Source organism: Haliotis rubra, unplaced genomic scaffold, assembly GCF_003918875.1.
Source record: "Haliotis rubra isolate DU_JTF1 unplaced genomic scaffold, ASM391887v1 Scf68, whole genome shotgun sequence".
NCBI classification, from domain to species: Eukaryota; Metazoa; Mollusca; class Gastropoda; order Lepetellida; family Haliotidae; genus Haliotis; species Haliotis rubra.
The window spans coordinates 115,944-143,793 of NW_025767390.1; the positions used below are offsets into that span (position 1 = coordinate 115,944).

The following is a 27,850-nucleotide window of genomic DNA, read 5'->3' on the forward strand; positions in this document are numbered from 1 at the left end:
TGATTGTAACTCCCATTTTCCAACATAGGTTTTAAGATAGTTGTAGCGCTAAGATCGCTTTGCGCTCTGGTCTCTCTTAGACACTGGTCACATTATATACTGTAAGCCATTAAAAACGCAATTGGTATTTTTTGTCCTGAAACTTACAAAAGTTCTATTGAAGATTTTTTCCTGCGATACAGAGGATGTAGGGATAAAAGGCTGTTATTCTGGCCCATTTCGAGTTCGAGTCCCGGAGCATTCCTCTCATATGAACTTTGATACTTAAAACTGAACCTGTGACATTTCTCGGAAACACAACCACATTCATGAAACACGTTGTGCACATGCATTACCTGCACCCAGGCCCTGTAAAAGCACAAGGAATTGTGGAAGTCAATCACTTTGAGACAATGCCACATTTGACACAAGACGAAAGGAATCAGGTTATCGGTATGGTCAGCCACGGTGGTTCAGATGTGATGATTGCCAGGCACTTTAATGTGCATCCATCTACTGTAAGTCGACTCAGACAACGTTTTCGGGCTACCGGGAGTGTTGCTGATCGTCCGCGACCTGGTGCACCACCTGTGATAACAGCTCGACAAAGCCGCAATATCCGAGTTTCACACTTGCGAAATCGGTTCCAAACAGCTGATGATTAGGCAAGGAGGACAATTGGGACAAGTCAACGTCATTTCAGAGCCCAAAAGGTGCAAGGACGCCTTGCTGCCTTCAACATCCGGTGTCGTCACCCGTACCGTGGTCCAACCTTATTGCATCGCCACAGACTTGCCAGACAGCGATGGGCAGCAAATGGGGCCAATCTTGGCAACAGGACATGGCCAAATGTCATTTTTTCAGATGAATCCAGGTTTAACTTATCCTTTGCAGATGGACGTCAACAGATTTATCGACGTAAAGGAGAAAGACTTGCGCCAAACTGTGTCCTTGAACATGATCGTTTTGGAGGGGGGGGTGGTGTCATGATCAGACCACAGACCATCAGAGGTTGCAGACCATCCAACAGCTGTTCCTGAGAAATGTGTGACTTTCAATGCCCCAAAGACTGCGAGCATGTCTTGCAGCGCACGGTGGACACACACGATATTGACTGCAAGTGACCCCTCCTTTGTGTGATGTCGTTGTTGCGTCACTGATGTTGAACATTGTTGACTGGACATTTTCAGATGAAATTATTCACAGATGTTCACTTAAAACATATCTGCCAGTTAGGTTTATATATGTTGAAATTAGTGTGTGTAAAGAAAGTATGAATGTCAAATTGCATTTTTAATGGCTTTCAGTATATCTCCTCCCTCAGCTCTACAATTCCCTTGTCTTTTTCCTTCAAAATTGTCTTCAGGTCCTTGATCTGTAGCCCCTGATCTTCTACCTGGAATCTAAGATTCTGATTTTGGACTGTCTGGTGTTGCTCAAGTGGAGTGGTGACTGAAAAATAACAGGCTAATTAGTCATTTGGTAGAAGATTGTGCCACTGCTTAAAGTTATTATTTCCAAGGATGAACTTTGTTATTTCATACCTGCAGTATCAGCTACGTCCCTATCTAGTTTCCGAAAGAGTCACCTAAACAACTCCCTCCTGGGTATGAAGATTTAACGCCCAGTATCAACTTACAGACCCTGGGAAAGTAGAGGAGGAGACATGAGGACAGGCTGAGAGTAGACTTTCGAAAGAGATTAGATCTAATCGTCTTACAGCTTCTAACTTTGGAAAAGTTATGAACAGAAGGAAAAACCTACGCTATCTTTTCTCCTTCGTCTATTTCCCAATACTTCTATCCATTCAGTATGTCTTTCCTAAGGGAAGAACAACAAAGTACAGGCAAAGAAGGGACATTTAGAACACAAGTCTCAACCTATCTACACGAGAGTGGACTTGTAATCAACAATAATTTCAGTTTCCTTTGAGCCACTGCTGATGGTAAGATATTTTGTCCTGAACAGGAGAACAGAATTATTGAAATTGAAATGCCCGTACTCGGCTCAACACTTCACACTTGAAGAAGCATGATACCAATATTTTTTTTGCAAGAGGAAAGGGCCAGCCTCAAACTATCCAAAAGACATGCTCATTATGCCCAAGTTCTGGGGTCTGAGTTCTGTGAATTTGTGGTTACACAAAAAATACCTGTACGTTAAGCGTATTTTCCCAGACATTGAATACATGACATGTATGCTAGAATAGCTATGTACATTCTTTAGAGAACATGCAAAGCCATTTCTTGACATGTAAATTGTACAATAATTGACGGTGTTAACTGTCAAGTGCTTTTGGATATTCATTGTTCACTATCCTGTATCAGGAAAAACACTGTCTCCTTCTTGTTATGAAAGGTTTTGAATTTAGCTATATACTTTCAAAATGTTTTAAATTGATTATAATGACCTAATGGTTGTGATTTGCTAATACTTACAAACTCCAACTACTAAGTATGCAGTTAAGATTTTTCCTCAAGTGCCAAAACTGACTGCCAACTGAGATTGTTCATGTTATAATTACATGATTCATTAGTCTGTGTACCTTGATTGTGTTCTACAGTCTTCCAAACGAAACAGTGGCCGTGGACACGTCGATGGTATCTAGAGCTGCACTGAAGGGCAAGGAACAACGCGTGGTTAACGACGTCACCCGTAGAGTACGTGACGTCAGAAGTGATCTCGTACCACACGTGATCGAGGCGAGTGAGAGCTGCAGTGAGTCTCACTTGTCATGTGACAAGTTGATAGTCGAGGTCAAAGTGTTTACTCTCAAGGACAACCTGCTTACAGAGATGAAAAGGAAACCAAAAACATCCGAAACACAACCCCTCGGATCAATCGCTTGCCCCATGCCGGGGACATTTGACAAGTTTAGTAGCTAGGGGCGTGCATTGCAGTGACTCGCATGCCACCAAACACACACAGGACAATGTCGGATTTACACATCAACACGGGTATGTAAATGTGTGCAGTTGGAACATTCACGGTATCCATTCATTATGTGACTATAATTCTTTCCACTATTATTTAAATCATTTTGACATTGTAGGAAAGGAGTTTCGAAATTTGTTTCGTGCTAAGCAGCAGTTGTACATTGTAGGAAAGGAGTTTCGAAATTTGTTTCGTGCTAAGCAGCAGTTGTACATTGTAGGAAAGGAGTTTCGAAATTTGTTTCGTGCTAAGCAGCAGGTGTACATTGTAGGAAAGGAGTTTCGAAATTTGTTTCGTGCTAAGCAGCAGTTGTACAAAGAGCATCTGGTTGATGATATTAAATCGGCTAGTGCTGAAAAGGATTGTAAACAGTTTTGGCGTAAACTTAAAAGGTTTTTTGAGTGTTAAGGATAAGGAATCGTCCATTGCACTTGATAGTTGGTTTGATTATTTTAGGAATTTATTGAATTCTGATACTTTGGATAACCACTCTGTGTTTGATGAATCTGTTACAAATTTCATAACCAATCATGATATTGAGAGCTGCGGTAGTTGTGATAATTCCTTTTATTATCTAATCCAATTTCACAAATCGAGATTATGAAAGTTTTAACTTCAATAAAAAATGGCAAATCAGCCGGTGTATATGGCATCCAACCTGAGTTCGTCAAAAAGGCTGGAGTCTTTGTTCCATATTTTGAATTTTTATTAATTCAGTTTTGGATAGTGGTGTTTTTCCAGACAGTTGGAATATTGGCATGGTTGTCACTGTATTTAAAAAGGGAACGGCTTCGGATCCTAATAATTATCGTGGCATATCTCTTTTAAATATTTTAGGTAAAGGTTTTACCTCAATTGTGGAAGAAAAAATCAGGAAGTGGATTGAAATTATTCGACAATTGACAACCGGCACTATGTCCGTAATCTTTAAGAAAACATAATTTTCATGTAGCCTTCATTGACTCTCGCAAAGCCTTTGATTTAGTTAATGGACGAAAGCTTTTGTATGTTCTTCATGAAAGGGGTATAGGTGGTAAATTATTTAATGTTCTTTGTGATATGTATTGAAAGGTCGAGGCTTGTGTCAAGGTGAAAGAAGGTAAAACAGATATTTTCAGTGCATCGCTGTGCATCTCATAAATTGAAAGTTCAGTTAGGTAGATTTAAATGTTATGATGACCCCAATGCATTGTTTTGTAGAAAATGTCTCCTGGACTGCATTGAAGACGAATTTCACTTTTTATTTACTTTTCCTTATTCTAAGACAAGCAGACAACTGTTTTTACCTGAATATTATTATAATATTATTATAATATTGTATCAACTGCTAGCATCCACTGACACAAAACTTATTAAATCTTTGTCGTTGTATTTAAAAAGAAATTTGAGTGAGTGAATGAGTTATAATATATCGTCACATGGGCAATATTTCAGCCATATCGTGAGGAGAACAATCAATTCGATGCATAGGAATTAATGGTAAATTGTAAAAACCTGTCAACGAAGAAAAGTATAATAACTAGATTATCACTGATTCGAATTTAAAACTAGTAATTAGGTCTAAAACAGTTCAACTATAGATGACAATACAAGGTAAAAACAGGCTATATATTGCCAACAAGTGAAGGTAGATCACCATACTTGGGACCATGGGGACTTACACTACATTTGCTTCCTGCATGGACCCTTGCTGGATTTACACAATCCCTTAAGCCGTTAGTACATTAAAAAGACACGTATTCTACGATAATAACGTGGAAAGTTTTAATTTACTTTGCATGTTTTGGGACTCACTTATCCTTTCAGACAATAAGTTTACAGTACTTTAACAATTCAATAATTTCTATTAAAAGTGGATGTTTACAAGAAAGGTTTTTAATGGCCTGAAGGCATGAAAGAGAATCAGAAAAGATTATGTATTGTTTATATTTACGGTGTATATTAATATATTGAAGAGCTTCTACGCAGCTTCTGCTGTGAAAATAGAGCTTTTATTGGGCAATCCAGAAGATATTGTTTTGGATCCAATGACAGTGGCACAAGCAACTGCGCTACCATCCTTGGACCCATCTGTAAATAAGGATTTGTATGTACTATATTTAGCTTTTAATTAATTATATTCTTGTTTATATTGTAATTCATCATTTGTTTCCGATTTTTTAAATTTGTCAGTGTTTGTTCAACTTCTGGTCTAACTAACTGCTAAGGAGGAGAAGAAAGCAGACGGGAAGGAAATATTCTAGCTCAATGCCAGCAGCAGAAAGGAAACGTTTCACTCTTAGTCCCAGAGGCGGAACAAGAGAAGACTTTTGTTTGTATAGATCCTCATAGAGAGGATTAAAAACACAGTTAATTGCAGGATTTGACTCATTAGAATATAATTTTGTTATATACTGCAAGGATTAATTTATAGGTCGTTGGTTAAGAGATGGCTCATCGGCCTCAACGTAGAGACTGTCAACAGGAGAGATTCTAAAGGACCCAAGACAAAGTTTTAGACCTTGGTGGTGAACAGAATCTAATAGTTTTAGGTTGCTGTTGCAGGCTCCACCATAGACGATGGAGCCATAATCAAGTTTGGAATGGACCAGTGATCGATATAAATGGAGGAGGGTAGTTTGATCCCCTCCCCATTTAGAATTTGAAACCACTTCAGTCATTTAGTTTTAAAGGATTTAATATGTGGCAGAAACGTTAAGTGTGAGTAAAAAATTAGGCCCAAGAACTTGGCCTCCTTGACAACTTTGATGGGAGTGCCATCTAGAGATAGTTCAGACTCTGTATGTGGTTTGTATTTACGGCAGCAATGTATGCAATTAGTTTTCGATTTAGAAACTTTAAAGCCATTTTCAAGACACCATTTATTTATCTTGTTTGAACACAACTGCATCTATTGAACCGTTTAAAACTTTTGAGAAACTATTAATCTTTATACTAAATAGTGTGATAGACAAAATACTGCCTTGTGGAACACCCTGATCCTGATTATAATGATCAGACAAAGTGGAACCCACGCGGACTTTTTTTGTGTGTCATTTACAAAGTTGGCTATAAATTGAGACAAACGGCCTCGCAATCCAAGCCATGTATATATGTTAAAATGCCATATTTCCACGTAGTGTCATGTGTCTTTTCAAGATAAAAAAAGATAGACACAGCGTGTTGTTTATTAATTAGAGCGTTTTTAACACATGATTCCAAACGCACTAAGTGATCGACAGTACTTCTGTTTTTACGGAAACCACATTTCATATCTGTTATAAGTTTGTTTGTTTTTTCCAAGTACCAAACAAGTCGATTATTTATCATTCGTTTTGCAAACACAGCTAGTGAGTGAAATAGTTCGATAATTTGACGGATCTGTATGATCACGTCCAGGTATAGGTATTGGTACTACCATAGCGTTACGCCATGAGGGAGGAAATTTACCTGATGTCCCAATATCATTTAAAATATCTAAAAACGTTTCTAATCAGGATTCTGGTAAGTGCTTCAGGAGTTGATAATGTATGATATCAGCCCCTGATTTAGTTAATGGACGAAAGCTTTTGTATGTTCTTCATGAAAGGGGTATAGGTGGTAAATTATTTAATGTTCTTTGTGATATGTATTGAAAGGTCGAGGCTTGTGTCAAGGTGAAAGAAGGTAAAACAGATATTTTCAGTGCATCGCTGTGCATCTCATAAATTGAAAGTTCAGTTAGGTAGATTTAAATGTTATGATGACCCCAATGCATTGTTTTGTAGAAAATGTCTCCTGGACTGCATTGAAGACGAATTTCACTTTTTATTTACTTTTCCTTATTCTAAGACAAGCAGACAACTGTTTTTACCTGAATATTATTATAATATTGTATCAACTGCTAGCATCCACTGACACAAAACTTATTAAATCTTTGTCGTTGTATTTAAAAAGAAATTTGAGTGAGTGAATGAGTTATAATATATCGTCACATGGGCAATATTTCAGCCATATCGTGAGGAGAACAACAATCAATTTGATGCATAGGAATTAATGGTAAATTGAAGGCATGAAAGAGAATCAGAAAAGATTATGTATTGTTTATATTTACGGTGTATATTAATATATTGAAGAGCTTCTACGCAGCTTCTGCTGTGAAAATAGAGCTTTTATTGGGCAATCCAGAAGATATTGTTTTGGATCCAATGACAGTGGCACAAGCAACTGCGCTACCATCCTTGGACCCATCTGTAAATAAGGATTTGTATGTACTATATTTAGCTTTTAATTAATTATATTCTTGTTTATATTGTAATTCATCATTTGTTTCCGATTTTTTAAATTTGTCAGTGTTTGTTCAACTTCTGGTCTAACTAACTGCTAAGGAGGAGAAGAAAGCAGACGGGAAGGAAATATTCTAGCTCAATGCCAGCAGCAGAAAGGAAACGTTTCACTCTTAGTCCCAGAGGCGGAACAAGAGAAGACTTTTGTTTGTATAGATCCTCATAGAGAGGATTAAAAACACAGTTAATTGCAGGATTTGACTCATTAGAATATAATTTTGTTATATACTGCAAGGATTAATTTATAGGTCGTTGGTTAAGAGATGGCTCATCGGCCTCAACGTAGAGACTGTCAACAGGAGAGATTCTAAAGGACCCAAGACAAAGTTTTAGACCTTGGTGGTGAACAGAATCTAATAGTTTTAGGTTGTTGTTGCAGGCTCCACCATAGACGATGGAGCCATAATCAAGTTTGGAATGGACCAGTGATCGATATAAATGGAGGAGGGTAGTTTGATCCCTCCCATTTAGAATTTGAAACCACTTCAGTCATTTAGTTTTAAAGGATTTAATATGTGGCAGAAACGTTAAGTGTGAGTAAAAAATTAGGCCCAAGAACTTGGCCTCCTTGACAACTTTGATGGGAGTGCCATCTAGAGATAGTTCAGACTCTGTATGTGGTTTGTATTTACGGCAGCAATGTATGCAATTAGTTTTCGATTTAGAAACTTTAAAGCCATTTTCAAGACACCATTTATTTATCTTGTTTGAACACAACTGCATCTATTGAACCGTTTAAAACTTTTGAGAAACTATTAATCTTTATACTAAATAGTGTGATAGACAAAATACTGCCTTGTGGAACACCCTGATCCTGATTATAATGATCAGACAAAGTGGAACCCACGCGGACTTTTTGTGTGTCATTTACAAAGTTGGCTATAAATTGAGACAAACGGCCTCGCAATCCAAGCCATGTATATATGTTAAAATGCCATATTTCCACGTAGTGTCATGTGTCTTTTCAAGATAAAAAAAGATAGACACAGCGTGTTGTTTATTAATTAGAGCGTTTTTAACACATGATTCCAAACGCACTAAGTGATCGACAGTACTTCTGTTTTTACGGAAACCACATTTCATATCTGTTATAAGTTTGTTTGTTTTTTCCAAGTACCAAACAAGTCGATTATTTATCATTCGTTTTGCAAACACAGCTAGTGAGTGAAATAGTTCGATAATTTGACGGATCTGTATGATCACGTCCAGGTATAGGTATTGGTACTACCATAGCGTTACGCCATGAGGGAGGAAATTTACCTGATGTCCCAATATCATTTAAAATATCTAAAAACGTTTCTAATCAGGATTCTGGTAAGTGCTTCAGGAGTTGATAATGTATGATATCAGCCCCTGTAGCAGTATCGTGAGCTTGGTCAGGAGCAGTATGGAGCTCATTAATAGAAAATACTTCATTATAGTCTTCCCCATTATCTGAATTGAAATTAATAGGTTTGTTTTCTTGTTGTTTTTGATATTATTGGAAATTAGGCACATAATTAGAAGAGGAAAAATGTTTAGCAAGAGTTTCACCCAGTTTATTTGCAATATCTGATTGATCAGTAAGTAATTGATCTCCATGTTTAAGATGATGGACACAAAAATTAGAACCTTTACATTTAATTTTCTGTACCGTGTTCCACACTTTAGACATGGACGGTCGAGAATTTATTTTGGATACATAATTTTTCCAAGATTGGCGTTTATTCAGTTTAAAGGTATGCCACGCTTTAGCGTTATAAATTTTAAATTTATTTAAATTATGCACCATAGGGTGGCGACGGAAATAATGTTCTGCTTTTTCCTTGCCTTTCTAGCTTGTTTGCATTCATCGTTGAACCAAGTTTCGAATGTGTGGAATTGCAGAGGATTTTGGAATACATTTATTAGCTATGATGTTCCGTGCATCAGAAAAAAAAACATTTGACAGCATCAGGAACGTCAACAAAATGTTCAGGTTTAAGTTTGCAGCACACAGTGTTTCATACAGAGCCCAGTTAGCCTTTTTAAAATTTGATCATGGAGGAACATCAGATGGAATTACAGGTTTTAGTAAAGTAGGCAAATCGTCACTTCCACAGAGGTCATCGTGGACAATTCGAATTCATTTAGTAGTTCTGAATTTGTGACTGACAAGCAGAGAGCAGAATATGTTCCTGTACCAGGGTGTAAATATGTGTTGGAACCATCATTACAAATACATAAATCATTTCTGAACAAAATTCATCCAGTAGTTTTACCTTTAGCGTTTGTAGTTGCACCACCCCAGAGTGGATTGTGCTCATTCAAATCTCCCATGATAATACAGGGTTTCGGCAGTTGGTTATGTAGTGCTTGAAGATCGGTTTTGTGAAACGTTGAAGAAGGAGAGATACATAAAGAGCATTATGTAAACGCAACGTGTAAAGTATTTCGCACTGGAACAGCCTGCAGATTAGTAGTAAGTGAAACAGGGCTATGGATAACGTTCTGTTTGACTAAGATGGAAGATCCTCCCGTGGCCCTGTCACCCAGAGGTGAAAAACAATTATATGCATTGAAAGAACGAAGGACAAAAACATCTGTCTGTTTTAAATAGGTCTCCTGCAGACAGAACGTTGATGGTGTTAAATCCATGACTAAAAGCTGCAAGTCATTGAAATGAGTCCTTAGTCCTCTGCAATTCCACTGTATAATATTATTCTGATAACCTATCTTTTGGGGGGATTATTGGGGATCTACCCAGCACTTTGTTTGGTGGGCGACAAGCTGTGTGCCCTAGAACGGACGTTTTCAGACACGTCCATGTCTTTAAGTGGTCCATATTTGTTGAAAAATTGAATTCTATTTGCTGAGCCTTTTGAGGCTTTGCCACTTGGCTATTTCGAAGAATCCGGCTTTTCATTTTTGGTTTTAACGAGTTGAGACCTTGTTGACGACTGAGAAGATAGTTCATGATCAGGGAATGTTTCTGATTAAAATTGAGATATACCAGGAAATGATTCTGCAGTTTGAGTAGATATTGCAGGTGAGAGAGGTTGAGGGGAATCCGTTTTCGCCCAAGTCAAGTTTGTCTGACAGGTCGCAGATTATTCCGTTATTGTAGATGTTGCTACTTTCTATTTGTACTGAACTCAGGACCATTTTTTTTGCATCTGCAAAACTGATGTTTTGGGTAAACTTTATTCTATTAATAGCCATTTGCTGTTTCGGGACAGAACATTCTTTAGAGAAAGATGGGTGATCCCCTGTGCAGTTGGTACACTTTTTGACATTACTGTCACAATCTTCTGTTGTGTGTGTTTTTTTCACTACAGTGGGCACACACAACAGACAATGTGCAAGTATTTACGCCATGGCCCAACTTTTGGCATTTGAAACACCTAAAATGATTCGGAATAGTACCCTGCCTGAAGTGATTCTGGAGCAGTAGGTGAAGAGAAGGAAAACAGATGGCTGTTAGGTTTAATGGTTGTGTTGTTTTTACGGGTTGAGAAACGTTTGACATATAGTACACCCTGATCTCTTATCTCGGAAACGATATCAAGTTCGGACATGTCTGCCAGCAATCGATCACGGTCTTGCGCGATTTCCTTGCTCGTGTAAAGTGTTTTGTAGGCCGTTTTGCCACACAAAAGGGTCAGTGTTCGAAAGGTTGGTTGACTGTTGTATTTTGGCGCACTCAATCAACAGCGCACCAGAATGTAATCTTCTAATGTTCCTTACATCGCCTATAATGCCTTAGACACAGCAAAAGGGTTTAACTTCAAAGGTGTGTTATCTTTGGTCTCAATGTCAACAAAACGTGGCATGTAATCAATTTGTTTGGACAGTCTGAGGTCGTCAGCAGGATCATTTTCAAGAGGACGCTTGCTCTTTTTAGTGGGGGTTTCGTAAGCCATGTTTAGTTATTTAGATTTCATCATCGGAGCCCCCCACCCACCACGGAATATCACAAGGACAATGCTAAAAACAAGTGGATTTCAAGCTTGCAGCACCAAGGATACCCGGATGAGATACTCCAGCAGAAAAATGAAAAGATTAATAATTCCGACAGATTGGCCCATGAGCCATCGCCTTCTGCGCATACGACTCTAGGCAAAAGCATACATGAAATTAAGTATTTAAAACTATGATATCAAATAATTCCGCCAAGACATAAACAAATCATGTTTTTAGATATTTTGTGCAACATTATTCAGGTGTAGCACAGGGCTTGGCGTGAACAGCCGATAGAACCGGGCCAGTTCTACCACCTGTCTAGTTGAAGTAAGGGGCGAAGTGGTGTTAGGGCAATAGAACGCTATTCCTGGAACCAGTGCCCTCAATCACCAGACTCCCGTCCTCCACCGACACAGTGGCGCACCCAGCCCACGGCAAACAGGTTGGTGGACCAAATTTACCCCTGGGTCCACATGGGGGGTTGAAGAGCTCTTAGCGTTACCCAGCACCCACCACGAGGAGGTGGCTCTTCACGGGTGCCTTGCCAATTTGATATCGTTGTGGATGTTATACCGGTATGCGCACAGTGTGCAGTTGTTTCTGTATTACTAATATGGGTCACGTGGCCCCAAATACTAATAAACTTGTCACTTGTCACTTGTCAAAATTATAACAGAGTAGGCCATATAATAACGTGGATATTGTCTGGCTTGTACTGAAAGACATATCGAATATGTTACCAGTGACATTCCATTTTAATAGTACCAAGGTGTTTCAATGCACAGTAAGCAAACACTATAAGTTGTTCACTGGCGGTGTCTTCCCACTTACCCAGCTCCTAGGGTTTCAGTAGAATAAATCACTGGGGTGTGATAATCCCCTTTCATACCTTAATTTGTACCCTGTGAAATAGTATCCGGGACCAAATATGATCAAATATCAACTACTTATATATATATATATACTGTATAGTTATAGTGTGTGACACAATATATGTTTTCGGTATACAATGACGACAAAGGCTATTCAGGGGCGCCTAGAGCTTTTTGAGAAAAGGGAGTGCAATGCTTGACACAGTCGGGGTGCACACTTCCTTTTCACCCGTCTTCGCGAGAGTTTCAATGGTCATTTAATCAACATTCAGGACAAAGTGGGGACAGGTGCGCACCCCTGCACCCGCTCTGGATCCGCCTATGCTATTCCTGCATGATATATATGAAGATTTGTTTTTGTACACGAGGTACAGATTTACTTTTCCGACATAAACCGTTTCACCTTTCGTTGGAGGTGAGGTGAGGTGAAATTGGGTTTTACGTCGTGCTTGAGAATATTTCGCTCATATGACGACGTGCATACATGTGTATGTGTATGTGCGGCTGCTTGTACTAGCCCAGACTTAAGCTGGTTTTATAGTGCTAGCCCACTGAGATACCATGCCGCAGTGAAGCATGAATACCCGACTCAGACACATTATACTGACTCCGAGCCGACCAGTCCTTGTTGTACCCATTTATGCCGAGCGCCAGGCAGGGACCTACAAGTACCATATTTTAACGTCTTTTTGGTATGACGCGGTCGGGGATCGAACACGCGACCTTCCGCTGTCCGGGCGGACGCTCTAACCACTACACCACGGAGGCGGTACCTTTCGTTGGGAGACGGAGGTAGTGGCAGTAGTGGCTGGTGTCTGATGGGTCCAAACAGGTGTCAAGTCACTCCCTGAGAGGTCTCAGTTTCCACAGATCACGACGGCAGGCATCCTTTGGTTTACTGGACAGTTTACAGACCGTGGAGTGGCCTGTCTCACGGTCACTGACCATTCTTCTTCGTTCAACAAGCCTCAGCTGAAATGCTTTGGCTCTTAATGAAGCAAGACTAGATTGTCAACAGTTTCAGGCTGAAATTTCAAACTAATCTAAGCTCAAACATGTTTAGGGACTGGGTCTTAATTTCATCTTGTCTCGCAGATGATCTACAGTCCTTTCGATCGCATATGGAAAGACGATCAAGCTTCTATCTACCGGCTGGCTGAAGTCAGTTTCATCATCTTCTATAATTGATTTTTCCACACAGATATTTTTATGTTTTCATGTCAGCGTAGATCCTTCGATATTTTCTGTGCAAAAAGCATGTATCGATTTTTAAAGAAAATATACACACAACTACAGCAGCACAGTTTGAAACAGGAGTTCAAGTCATCAAGCCATTGTTCGTCTTGTTTATGTGAATCTCATATAATACTGCTGGGTATTGCTGAAAGTAATTTGAACCGGATAGTTCACACACTTAATCAATTTGTTTTGCATATTCTACAATAATAGAATCCGTTGGTATATGACCAGATGGTGGCCACATGAATACGTGCAAACACCTAGTTGCGGGTACAGCAACGTGCAGTAAAACTTGGACAAAGTACTGTGACTATGTGTCCCAGTCCACCCAGCTGTGAATGGGTACCTCGTAAGAATGGGAATGCCACAGTAAGTCGGTGCGCCTAGTGGCTGCAAGAGTTGTATGATCCCCAGGGAGTTGAGATTGACAATACGGCGTGCCGTTGAGATTGACATCCAGTGAACGAGGAAAAACTAAGCGCCTTTGAGCAGCCGAGCTGAGCTGGATGTCGGCGCTATACAAATGTATGTATGTATGTATGTATGTATGTATGTATGTATGTATGTATGTATGTATGTATGTATGTATGTATGTATGTATGTATGTATGTATGTATGTATGTATGTATGTATGTATGTATGTATGTATGTATGTATGTATGTATGTATGTATGTCCGTCCGTACGTCTGTCTGTCTGTCTGTCTGTCTGTCTGTCTGTCTGTCTGTCTGTCTGTATGTCTGTATGTATGTACGTACGTACGATCAGTATTAACACAAAGAACTTAATGAAGCACCCCCTGTATTTTTGCAATGATAGGTTTTCAACACGTACATGAAAGGTCTCGTGGTGACCACGATGGAACAACATGAGTTTCTATATTTTTTTGATGATATTTGCTCATTTTATATAAATAAAACAAACAAAACCCCACCAATTTTCTCACAAAAGCGTGTCTGTAGAAGTATAGCCCTGGAATGTTTATTTATTTTGTGAATGTGAACATTCAAAATGTCTTCTTGCGTGTCATACACGATTCAAGGTCAATACCGAGTGTAACATCCATGTGACTGTATGACAGCCAGCACTCTCCTCCTCATACCCCTGTTAGCCTCAAGGAGCTGTCTACGCCATTCCTCGTGTAAAGCAACTAACAATTGGGTCGGGTTCTGTACAGGAGGATCCCTGTGTTGTACACGACTACCAATCATGTCCCATACATGTTCCAAAGGGCTTATTCAATCGTGAGATATGTCAGGGGGCGCCGAGCTACTAGTACGTTCTTTGTGTATACATACAGAGGTACCTGTACATTCATCCAAATATTCTTAAAGATATGTGCATGTTATATGCGATATAACGGAATCCGAAGACTAGTTATTTATCCTTGATACAGAAAATGAATGATGCTAATTTTGGTTAATTTTGCCAGTTTTTGCTTATTTTTCTAATATTCTGTGAAGATCCGGGTTAGAATTTGATCTTCAGTAACCCATGCTTGTCGTAAGAGGCGACTAACGGGATCGGGTGATCAGGCTCGCTGGCTTGGTTGACACATGTCATCGGTTCCCAAGTGCGCAGATCGATGCCCATGATGTTGATCACTGGATTGTCAGGTCCAGACTCGATTATATACAGACCGCCGCCATGTAGCAGGAATATTGCTGAGTGCGGCGTTAACCTAAACTGACTCAATCATTGAGACATTTAGCGAAGCACATGCAGCATTTCTTCGGTTTAGTGCCAGGCTTGAATGACATAACCCACCTGATCAGCGTTCAGACGGGTAAGGACACAGATGAAAGTGTGTGCATTTCTGCAGCATTTTCAAACATCCTCCACACTAGGCATACATGAAACATCACATGATTTGGAATCCTTTACATCAATACCAACACTATTTTAAAATGTCAAGAAATGTATTTCTCGTGGCGTAAAGGGACGCCCCCTCATTCAAGTAACACTCTCGTGCGAATTAAACGCTGATGGTGTTTTGCATTCAGATTTAGTTGTCAGAGATGCATGTGGCAACAAAAGGGGAAGATCAATACCCTAGCTGAATGATTGATGGGACTTTATACAGTTGCAGATAGCGACAATCTGTCACCAAGCGATCGTGAAGTGAGTATGGTTTTTAGCAACACAGACATATCCTCATGTCTTCCAAGTGAAAGGCCTGACAAGTAAGTAACGTATTTATATAACGTGTACACATTTTCAAGTTGAAATCTTAATTCTAAAAGGGGCGGTGGGGTAGCGTAGTGGTTAAAGCGTTCGTTCGTCACGCCGAAGACCCGGGTTCGATTCCCCACATGGGTACAATATGTGTAGCCCATTTCTGGTGTCCCCCGCCGTGACATAGCTGGAATATTGCTAAAAGCGGCGTAAAACTAAACTCACTCACTCACTTAATTCTAAAACATATTTTTAAGATGATCTGCTGGTAGTTATATATAAAGACCGGGGATGGCCACGTCGCCCTGTCAAAGTTGTCTTTCGATGCAATGCAACAAAATTGACTTACCGGTTTATGATGCAAATAAGCCACGGTATAAAGAAATGTGTTAAGAAGACTAACTGCAAAATGTATTGATGCAGACAGTCTATAAAACATACATGTTATTTTAGTTTTCTCTTCTTGAAACCCACAATATCAATCAGGTGGATAGGGGAGGCGCGTTTCCATAGCATCAAGTATGTTAGTGGAGGAAACCTTTTATTCAGGGTTTCATAATTCACTCTTGTTCCATGCAGGCAGTGAAAATTACCCCTTCCCCGATCTCCCCTGAACCCTGCTGTGCAGGCTTAGGGTTGTGCACTTCTTTGATGCTGACATGAACATTTTATTCCACTCAGAGGGAGTGATATTTGTTCGGTAAATTGTTATTATCATCAACACTTTGACCAGTTAAATTTAGTTCTTCAAAATAGGTAGTGAATATTAAAATATTACTATTTAGCACATGTTCATTCTGGTAGTAAATTCCAAGCTCAACCTTTGACATCGCCAGGCACCCATAGCGATTACAGTCCTGTCGCTCATGGGCAGATAACATCTACATTGCTGAGGACTGGCTGGCTGAGTATGGTTTTACACCGTTTTAGCAATATTGAGCAATATATCAAGTTGTACCCAACCCGGGTCTTGCGTAGATCTAATTGGAAACACATGGGGATTAATGAAACACATGGGGTATGGCTGGAATATTGCTGAGTGCGGCGTTAAACAACAAACCAACCAACCAGTCTCCTTACAAAGTTTATTTCATTTTAGGTCGAAAACAATGTCTGCAGTGGAGTTCAGATCATACTGACACCGCTTGCACAGCGCCGAAATCCGATCACCTTTATATTGTCGATCGCATTTCTTAATCATATCAGCACACGATGCTCTTGACAGATATTTATGCATAACTTACCCTTTTGAAAACTGATTTATGAATGATGACATTAAAATTCAAGTCATATTGATATATGCCCAGCTGGTGAATCTTATAGCACATACGCTGAATTGGTAACTAAAGTATTATGAATTTAAGTACACATTCTTCAAAAATAAGAATTTCCGTGTATCAATGTTACATTTGACCACTTTCTAAAATGGCATTGTGTAATTTGTACTAATTAGTAACTTGTAACAACAGGGGCAGGGGTAAGGGGGCTAGAGGGGTGGAGTCGCTTTAGAGTTACCTATCAATAAAGCATTAAAAGAATAAACCATATAATCTTAACATCACTTGATTTGGTAAATATACTACTATTTGTACTACTAAATTCGTGCCATTGTTTCAAACTTCAGGCATATATCTCTTATTACATTATTGGGAAACTGTTTGAAGGAATTGCGTTCAAACACTTGTATGAAATTTCATATGAACAACTAACATCATAAGCATTGAACAGGCTTCCACGGGGACCTCTCCGCTGTCTATCAACTGACTGAACCGTACCATCATTAAACAAAAGAGGGTACTAAAGCATTATAGATTTAAGTATATTTACTTCATAAATAAGAATTTCCGTGTATCAATGCTAAGTAGGTTTAAGGATCGTCATGTATTCTTTGTTTTGTTTTAACAGACGTATAACAAACAGTACAACAACAATAATAGCACTTGGTCTGAAAAGTGAAACAGAATGTTTTCTGGTTGCTCCTCGTGAGTAGTCACTTGCCACTCGTAACCGTATATGGTGGACTAACATGTAAATATGAAATGTAGGTAATGACATTTAGTCAGCCAAACTCTGATCTATGGTACGACCCAGAATATGTCGTGAGCGTCGTGGAAAATGATAAATCCCCCTGGAAAAAGCCAGTTTAAGGCCTTAGACGAACCCAAACGTTTGAATGATTTTGAAACGTATCTGTTGGCACTAACGTGGTGTCAAAAGGAGCGAATACGCAAGCTGGAAGATATGGTATACACATACCGTTGTTAAAATGGTTATATGACTAATCTTATACAGTGAGCGTGTGTCTGAGGGCACTGTCACAGCTAAGATGTTTAAAGAGTTGGATCCATTTTTCTACCTTTAACTGTAATGTTAGCGCCATTGCAAGCGAGAACGTAGAGCCGAAGAGAACTATGCCTATTTTAAATGAATAGACTAAAGAGATGTGGAATCCCTTTCCCTGTAACTTGTTAAATGACTGTAAAGACGCATTTGTTAGATATATAGGTGGTTTAGTCAAGATTAAACCAACGGATATTAGTGTGTGATATTAAATAGAAATGCAGATTCATCAGAATGGCCATTGTACAAAGTGTTCGCAAAACAAATGACCAGACCAGACGGTGTCATAAACACTTGTAAGAGTAAGTCTGTTGGTCACCTATAAACGCTATATTGTTCCGGCTTCGTCAAAAGCATGTCTTTATGAATCACTGTCAAATATGTAGTGATAATACAGGTGTTTACTCACAGGTCGGAGTTGGTGAGTTCAAAATTTAACGTCACATCGGCAATATTTCAGCCATATTGTCACGAGCAAAATGTTAATAAATATGATAAGTATCTGTCACGAAGGACCGCAAAACACATGGAACATATCACAGAATTCGTGTCTAAAACAAATAATTTCTAATTCTAAAACAATGTACTCAATACAAATCGATATGACATTTATTAGTACTAAAACACGGGCTATGGACCTCCAGCAACCAAAGCCTGGCCACCATACTGGGGATCGCCCTGCTAAAAGTGAATCTTTCACAGAACGTTATTATCTGGTGATATAACGATACAGTAACCCATTGTGTACATGTACCTTATGCAGTGAAAAGTGTGTTAACATATGATTCATTTTACCTCAAATACCATAAGCCAACATGCATCTCTTTCCAGCAAGTCAAAATGAAGGTCCGTTTAAGACGATTGGTGTTCCTGGTGCTTGTGTCGTGCGCTACTTTCTGGCTTGTGACTTGGCATTCCAGTTGGACTGTCATTTATGACATCAACAAGCCCATGTCTTCACACGGCTACGTACAGTCCAGTACAGTAAACAAGCCAGTGAAACGTGACATCCAGTGTGTGGGGGCAGGACAAGATGAGGCAGAAGACCTTTTCTGTATGGTATGTAAAGGGTTTGGTTCGTCCCTTAACAACATCAGAGAACTTATGTCATTACTTTCTATTGTATACTTGTATCACTCATCTAAAGCTCTCTGTTGATTACGCTATCTGTCTTAGGATCACGTGCATAGGAGGTGCTTTACGCTATCACGGCTTTTAGATAGATATTTTTTAGATATTTAGCTGAAAATAGTCAACATCTATGATAATGATTGAGCCGAAACTGACCTTGTTAGCTTTCACAACTTCAGTAGTGAAGTATCATTATCAAATGTACTGATACTTTAAATTAATGATAGCAAACACTATTCTTAAGTAAATAAAAGCAACAAAATCCTTTGCTGTCAATACGAAATATTGATGTTATATGGTTTTGCAAAAAAAGGAGGAAATCCCGCTGTGGCGTCCACCACAAGCTTGTGCACAAGCACCTGAAAAAAACCAGGAACATATTCAGCAAGCAAGAACATGGAAGCCATGGATACTGTCATATTGATCAAACGAAATTTGAGCAAGAGTCTTTGTAATCATTACAGGAACAATATGCCCCATCGTATTTCAAATTTGTAACATATAGAGAGATATCAAGGGCTGCAGCTTCAGGGACATGGCTTGGCTAAGAGAGAAAGTGGAAAACTAGAGTTACCCCTCTTGTTGTACAGTCTTTGTTGACATGTTTCTGTTACTCTCATTCTTTAAGCAGAGATAATTTTATAAAAGAAGCGAAGCGATCTCGCTGTTCTAACATGTTTCTCTTTATATGCATAACGATTTGTAACTTGAGATTTCTACTGGTAGGATTGTTTATTAGTTGTTTGTTGTTTTACGCCGCGCTCAGCAATATTCCAGATATATGGTGGTGGTCTGTAAATAATCAAGTGCAGATAATCCAGTGATCAACAGCATGGACATTGATCTACACAATTGGGATACGATTACTTGTGAACCCTGTCATCGAGACTGACAACCCGATCCCGTTAGTCGCCTCTTACAACAATCATGTTTTTTCTGTCCCGGATCTTTTCGGGTATGATCCAATGTAAGACGCGTTAGAAAATGTTTGTTTATGATGAAATATACATGTTCACCAATTGTAATCCGGATCTTCACAGGTGTAGTGGTAGGAGATTGGTCATAGTTGAAAAACTGACAAGAAGATGCACTGAAATCATTCTCTCTTATTACTCTACATAGTTCTCATTACATATGGACAGGATTTATACCATGATGATGTTCCTTGTGCCACAGGAGAGGCCCCAATATCTGCCTAACTTCAAGAACCCCTGCTGGTACGCAAAAGAAGATGGGATGTTGCGTCTTAAGTGCGTCCCATACTACCATATTCTTGGAGTGGCCAAATCGGGGACAACCGACCTCTCCTACCGTATAAGGTCTCATAAAGACGTCCTGGGATGCAATGATTGTTTCAACCAGAAGGAAATATTTTACTGGTGCCGTACAAGATATGGTAAATTATGTTACTGATACATTTTTATCAGTGTGTACGGATGAGTGAATGATTGACAATGATTGGCGTGTGTATAGGTACAAACTAACCAGCACTTTCGATGTTCACTGTTTACTTGTTTCCCGATAGAGAGACAATCACAAACAAAGGAGTGTGTTAGTTAATATTTATTGTCGCATCGGCAATATTTCAGCCATCTCATGACGGGAATAATTTACAAATTAATAACAAATAAATTTTGAAGATTAAAACCTGACGGCGATGACAGATAGTAAGATAAAACTAGCATGTTATTATAAAATGACATCACTAAAGTGAACAATACAGTACTTTTGCTACCAGTGTGGACCCAAGCTGGATTTACATGCTTGTGGTAAGAGGCGACTAACGGGATCGGGTGTTCAGGCTTTCTGGCTTGGTTAACAAATGTCATCGTATCCCAGTTGCGTAGATCGATGTTCATGCTGTTGATCACTGGATTCGAGTATTTACAGACAGCCGCAATTGAGCGTGATGAGCGGACGCCTGAACCACTGGGCTACCCCACCGCCCCTTACAACAACATTTCCTAGTAAGGTGATCTACCTTCTGTTGTTGGCAATCTATAGCCTGGTTTTGTTATTGTGTATTGTCATGTATAGTTCAAATATCTCAGATTTGATTACTAGTTTTATATATATATCAGTGATAATCTAGTTGTTTTACTGTCCTTCGTGACAGATCGTTATAATTTACCTTTAATTATTATTAATCTATAACTTTATTTAGTCACAATGTGGCTGAAACATTGCCAAAGTGACTCTTAAAACTCAACTCAATCACTTACAACAACGTGATGTGCTGCGGTCTAATATGAAGAGGATTTCACTCGATCCCATTGGTCGCATCTGCATGGGTTGCTGAAGACCAGTTCTAACGGGGCTAATATACCAGAAAATATATCACTAATATTTCTAATCCTTGATTTTGCCAGGTTATGAACATAGCATGAAGAAGGGAACACCGTGTGACTTCGGCTGCTTTCAACAAATGTTCACTACCGCGGCACAACAGATAGAACAGACTACAACTGAAACAGGATATCACAGCATGATTACAGGTAGGTAGATATACCCGATTTTCTTGAATAAAGAGCCTTGGGCGCTTATTTTGTCAACGGACTTCCAGTCCCGGCGCTTATTAGAGGCCCGGCGCTTTTCTTGCTTACTGGGTGTACTCATCGTAGTTGTTAGTGAGCTGCTTTACCCCTGGCGCTTATTAGAGGCCCGGCGCTTATTTCTTTGAATAGCATTCTAGAAGTTGAGGAGATGACGAATGAGGACAATGTTTATGGATATACAACTTCTTTATTCTGTATGGGAGACGTTTCGGCATAGATTTTTCGACAACGACATTAGAATCTATGTCGAAACGTCGCCTATACAGAATAAAGAAATTGTATATCCATAAACATTGTCCTCATTCTTCCGGCGCTTAGTAGGGGAAATTCGGTACATAGTGAAAAAGTTCATGAATATTATGACATTTTGAAAATTCTTGGTCCACGCTCCGATTATATGTCCAGGAATGGTCACCATTACTATTTTATCCAACATGTAAATGTCTAAGACTAATATTGATTAAGGTCCATGCGTCCTCTCACATCAAGCGTTATATATATGAAACAATTTAAGCAAACTCGCTCATTTATGCCCTGTCTCTGTTCGTCTAGGGGAGGCAACTCCAGAAGATTTTTGTGATTTCCGGTGTTGGTCCCACATACCCCAAAATGCAGGTTTAGAGAAACCGGTGGTAATGACACCCCATCTTATGAGACACGTGTATACAGATCCGAAGTTCATCATCATCCTAAGAAATCCAACTGACAGGTAGGTACCGTTTTTGTTTTGTTACAACTATGGCCGTTTGGCTATGTATAGTAAATACGTGTACAAGTGACTAGTGTTTCGCGCTGTAGTCAGTGCGATCTCATGTGAGGCACAAGTGCTTGCTGTTTTATCGCTGTCCAAGATGTACCTATAACAACACGAGTAAGTGGGATTTGCGCCGCTTTTAGCAATATTCCACTATTAATCACGGCGTCGGACACCTGAAATGGGCTTGACACATTATACCCATGTGGGTAATCGAACCGGGCCTTTGGCGTGACGTTGAAACGCTTTAACCATTAGGCTATCCGAACCGCCCTTTACAACGACATGATGTGCCGCGGGCTATTATGAGCAAGAATCCACATAATTAGATTATATGCACACTTCATAGGCGGATCCGCGCGCGTGTGCGTGCGTGCGTGCGTGTGTGTGAAGGGTTGCGCCTTTCTCTCCCCTTCTTTTTGACCTGAAAGTGTATTAAATGTCTCGTTGAGACAGGGGAAATGAAGTGTGCAGCCCTTTGTCAAGAAGCTGTATCCGCCCATGCACTTTCTGTGTTAATACATGTACGTAAGTCCCAAAACCTTCAAAATACATTTCAACTTACCAGAATTTTTAAAAGTAGCGTTTGTGTGATTTTAAATTATGGCGTAACTGTCTTACAATCGCCAGCTGCTGTAGGGATGGTATAAATCCAACTAGGGTCCATGCATTAAGCAAAGGTACTGTAAGTCCCCATGGTCCCTATAGTCTGTTTGCAGTGAAAACGTACCGATGAATTTAACTTTAAACAAAAAAGTAAATCGAATAAAGTGAAATTAAGATTGCGAATCCTCATAATTTTCCCTTGCCAATTGAACATTTAAAGCTCAGAATGTTATTCATCTTAGGATAAAAGTTGTTTAACAAACGATCATAGTTTCAAATCGTTATTATTGGTTTATATTACAAGGGGGAATGCACATTAAATGAAACACCGAGAAGATGTAGGGTTGGTCAAAGTCATCACGTACCACACATGCATTTGTTTCACTTTCCAACTACTGCAAACAGACTATAGTGTGGTGATCTACCTTCGGTTGCTGGCGATCTATAGCCCTTTTTTTTATCCCCCATTGCGCTTTTAGCTCGAAGCGGGGGATATAGTAATGGGCTCCGTCCGTCCGTCCGTACGAATTGGAATATCTTAAGATCCGTTGACTAGATTCTTTACATATTTGATACCTAGGTTCATCACAGTATAAGAAAGGTCACAGTCAGGTTTGGTGACCTTGACCTTCATTTCAAGGTCACAAGGGGACTTTAACGTTTTACTCTTGTCGGCGAGATATCTCAAGAACCCTTCACTAGATTTTCTTCATATTCAGCACCAAGCTTTATCTAGGGAAGGCGCAGGGCCCAGTGGTAACCTTCACTTAATTTTCAAGGTCATGGCGAAACTTTGAAGATTTCATTATGTTAACCTGCATGTTAAGATGGTCAGCTAGCTATCTCAAGAACCATTCACTGGACTTTCTTCATATTTGACACCAAGCTTCATTCAGGGAAAGTGCAAGGCCCAGACGCTTTTGGTGACCTTTACATAATTTTCAAGGTCACTGCGACGCTTTGAAGATTTCAGCATGTTAACCTGAATTCACTGGATTTTTGTCATAGACTTTCAAGACTTCCCTTGAATGTTTTTCAATAAGCAATTTCTTTAGTACCACTTTTGCATATTTTATACACTATGACATTCATGTCAAGGTCAAAGTCAGTCTTGAAAATATGTGGGGGTTTGAACAACTAAAGAGCAAGATAGCAAGAGAGGTTGACTGGTCATGTTTTTGTTGACATTTAACTTCATCTGAAACTTTCATTACTTTTTAAGTTTGATTTGATCATTTGCGGTGGGGATTATGTCACCTTAGTGACAATGCTTGACAATATTTATATAATATTGATCTAATTTGAGTTTTTTTCAGTTTGAGAAACAGATACTACTAGAGTTTTATTTCTTGTGTCTGTGATATTCTAGTTGGTTTTACTGTCCTTCGTTGACAGGATTTGAGTGATTTACATGTATTGATGATGAAGTTAAAAACTTGTTTTTGTCACGATATGGCTGAAATGTTGCCAGTGTGACTTTATATTTTAACTCACTCACTCACTCACTTAGTGTGTTCAAGGTAAAAGTAATTTGGATATAGGAGCATATACCATGTGACATTCTTTTAGACTGTCAATATACACATTTTAAAGTTTTAGGCACAATCTGTCAGTATATACATTTCACCCACAATCGAACATGTAGTTTTTTGCTTTGAGGAGCGCCCTACCTATCTTGCTGAAATCTTTTTATTAGTGCTACACCACATAAGGCTTTAACGAATACATAAAAAACGGTTTGAAAGTATACTAGCCGCATAAAGAAACTGTGCATTGTCAAAATATTATCCCAGTTGATAAGTACGATAACAATGTCAAAGGTACATAAAAACTTTAATGGAGGGATCATGAGACCATAACAAATCGGGAGAATTTCAATTGAAAAGTCAATCACAATGACGTCACGAGTCCACAAGCGGGACGGGGGTCAAACGACCATGTCACAAGCTCAATAACGGGTATGTCCACCATCGGCATTGAGAACAACAGTGCATCGACGACGCATAGAGCCTATCAAACGTGCAAGGAAGGCTTGTGGGGTCACGCCAGATTCTCTCAAGTTCTGTTGCAAGGTCAAGGAAGTTATCTGGCGGATGAGGAACACGGCGTAGACGTCGATCCATCTCGTCCCAAACATGCTCTATCGGGCAGAGATCCGGTGAATTTGCAGGCCAAGGCAGTAAGTCAACGTTGTGGTGTTGCAAGTAATCCATAGCAACCCTTGCCGTATGAGGGCGGGCATTGCCCTGTTGGAATGTTAACCCAGGGCCATGACGTTGCAGAAAGGGAATTGCCACAGGTCTAAGAATCTGATCCCTGTAGCCCACACCAGTTAAGTTGCCCTGAACAATCACCAAAGGAGTTCTTTGGCGTGCTGTTATTTCACCCCAAATCATCACGGAACCACCACCAAAGCGATTCCTCTCAAAGACTCAGGCCTGTGCATAACGATCACTCACGCGTTGACGTCCATCACTATGGGAAATGTTAAGCCTGGACTCATCTGCAAAAACAACATTTCTCCACCAAAACAAGGGTCTGCGGACATGATTTCGGCACCACATTCGGCGAGCTTGTCGATGACGTTGTGTCAGGATAGGCCGTATGGGGGGACGTCGTGGTCTGATCTCGTGATGACGTAAACGTTGTCGAACTGTGTTGGGGTGGAAACGGCGAAGTCCCGTGATGGTTCGGGCAGTCATCACTGCAGTCTGAAACCTGTGGCGAAGATGGGTCACCCTTATCCATCTGTCCTGTCTTGGCGTTGTTACACGTGGACGTCCAGAACGTGGCCGATCGATGACGTCATTTGTGTTCTGGTAGCGTCTCACCAGTGCAAAATGGTGTTCCGGTGGCAGTGGAAATGTGCAGCCACTTGTCGTTGAGACATTCCCCCACGGACCATCCCAATGGCCTCATGACGTTGTGCAGACGTAAGCCTTGGCATGCTATGCGTTTCAATAGCCGTTTAATTTTTTGAACGATCGCAAGGGCAGGGGTTGAGCTTTCCAAAGTGACAGTATTGTGTGGCATTCATTTGGTCTGTTTCTATTTCCCGGAATGCACGTGCAACAACGTATTGCAAGTCTCAAGGACGAACCCACTGACGTCACGGAACGTGGCACGTTCATGCATGTTGGATACATGTCACTAATCTCTGAGTTTAAATCCTTATGTGTCTACACAGGTTTGATAAATTTAGATTTTAATTTTTTGTATGCACAGTTTCTTTATGTGCCTAGTATAGATATTAGTTGGGTGGGCGATTTGACACACCATAGGCCGACATGAAAATTCCATTTGTTCCTGTGCTTTATAGGTGATCAAATGACTTGCTATTTCATGAGTATCAGATAGGTGGGCGGAATACGCTCATCGTTTCGTGAGCACCTGGTTTCTCAACTATTTAATACTAGAAATTCAGACACACATGCTTATGAAATATCTGGAGTCCGAGTGAGTGGAGAATATAGTGAGTGAGTTAATTTTTACGCAGCACTCAGCAATATTCCAGCTAAATGGCGGCGGTCTGTAAATAATCGAGTCTGGACCAGTCAATCCAGTCATCGACAACATAAGCATCTATCTACGCAATTTGGATACTATGACATGTGTCAACCAAGTCAGCGAGCCTGACCACCCGATCCCGTTAGTCGCCTCTTACGACAAGCTTCAGATATTGAAGATCAATTCTAACCCGGATCTTCACGGGTCTTTTAATTTAGCAGACAGATGGTGTTGGAAATGAATTTCTCACTTTATTATAAGAAAAATGAAAATGGCAACAATTGTGTGAAATTAGCTTCGGCATATGATCTGGTAAATTTAAAGGTCAAGGTATTATGTACACGTGTGTAATAATTGCAGGTTATATTCTGACTACATGATGCGAATAGGACGGTCTGCTGAGGACTTCCATGAAGCTGTCACACACGATATTCAGATTGAGGACACCTGTATGAAGAACCACACCGCGGAGGAATGCCTGTACAGCCTGGACATTGGACGAAAACTTCGGGTGGGAAATGTCTTTCACTTAGACTGAGTGAGTTTGGTTTTACGCCACACTCAGCAATATTCCAGCTATATGGCGGCGGTCTGTAAATAATCGAATCTGGACCAGACAATCCAGTGATCAACAGCATGAGCATCGATCTGCGCAACATCTGACATGTGTCAACCAAGTCACCGAGCCTGACCACCCGATCCCGTTAGTCGCCTCTTACGACAAGCATGGGTTACTGAAGAACAACTCTAACCCGGATCTTCACGGGTCTCTTTCACTTAGAAGCTTCGTATCATAGTCTATATATCCGATCAGGCTGAATCAAGAACTCATGTACTTATTCATTATTACAATATCCATTTTTCGTTCACAGACATATATTTTCCTGGGGTGCTATTCAGTGTACATGCGAGAATGGCTGAAGGTTTTTCCTAGAGAACAATTCCTTATCTTGCGAACAGACGACTACGACGACGATTTAAAACCTCAACTCAGAAAAGTGTACGACTTTTTGAAACTAAGTGAGTTTTTATCATTTCCACGTGGTTCTTTTATTTAAGAGATGCTCGGATGTATGAAGCATAAAAAGTGCATTAGAGGAAGGATAAATAAACGTAGCCATCTTTTATGTTTCCCACACATCAACTTCCAAGGTGAACGGTTCAAGTCGATTACTACCATATCCATATCATATTTCCCACTTGAAGACAACTCATTAAAAGTGACATTGTATTTCAGATTATACTGAAGAGTGGTTGACTTCCATCGCAGATGTACGTCATCTTAACGTGGGTAAGAAGAATAGTAGGATACCCATGTTGGAAAGGACTCGGGTGATCCTGGATACATTTTACAGCAGATACAATCAGGACTTGGCACATATACTACAGGACAAAAGGTTTCTGTGGTTGACGTAGTATTTGCTGCAAATGTTTGAAGTGTGTGGATTAATAACTGCAAATAAACAGTTTAAGGTGAAATTAAGACGAATTCATCATAAATTGTATAACCGTGAATAAAATGTCAACATTGTTA

General features: G+C 39.8%; 1 protein-coding gene across 1 annotated transcript; it reads left to right on the forward strand.

The window, feature by feature from the left end:
* Positions 1 to 20,049: 20,049 nt before the first annotated feature.
* Positions 20,050 to 27,850, forward strand: LOC124258009 (carbohydrate sulfotransferase 15-like). The gene is made up of 6 exons (XM_046692083.1): positions 20,050 to 20,290; positions 21,264 to 21,389; positions 22,002 to 22,158; positions 26,677 to 26,827; positions 27,189 to 27,336; positions 27,554 to 27,850. The coding sequence occupies exons 1-6, from the start codon at positions 20,050 to 20,052 to the stop codon at positions 27,730 to 27,732; spliced, it is 1,002 nt and encodes a 333-aa protein (XP_046548039.1). The 3' UTR covers positions 27,733 to 27,850.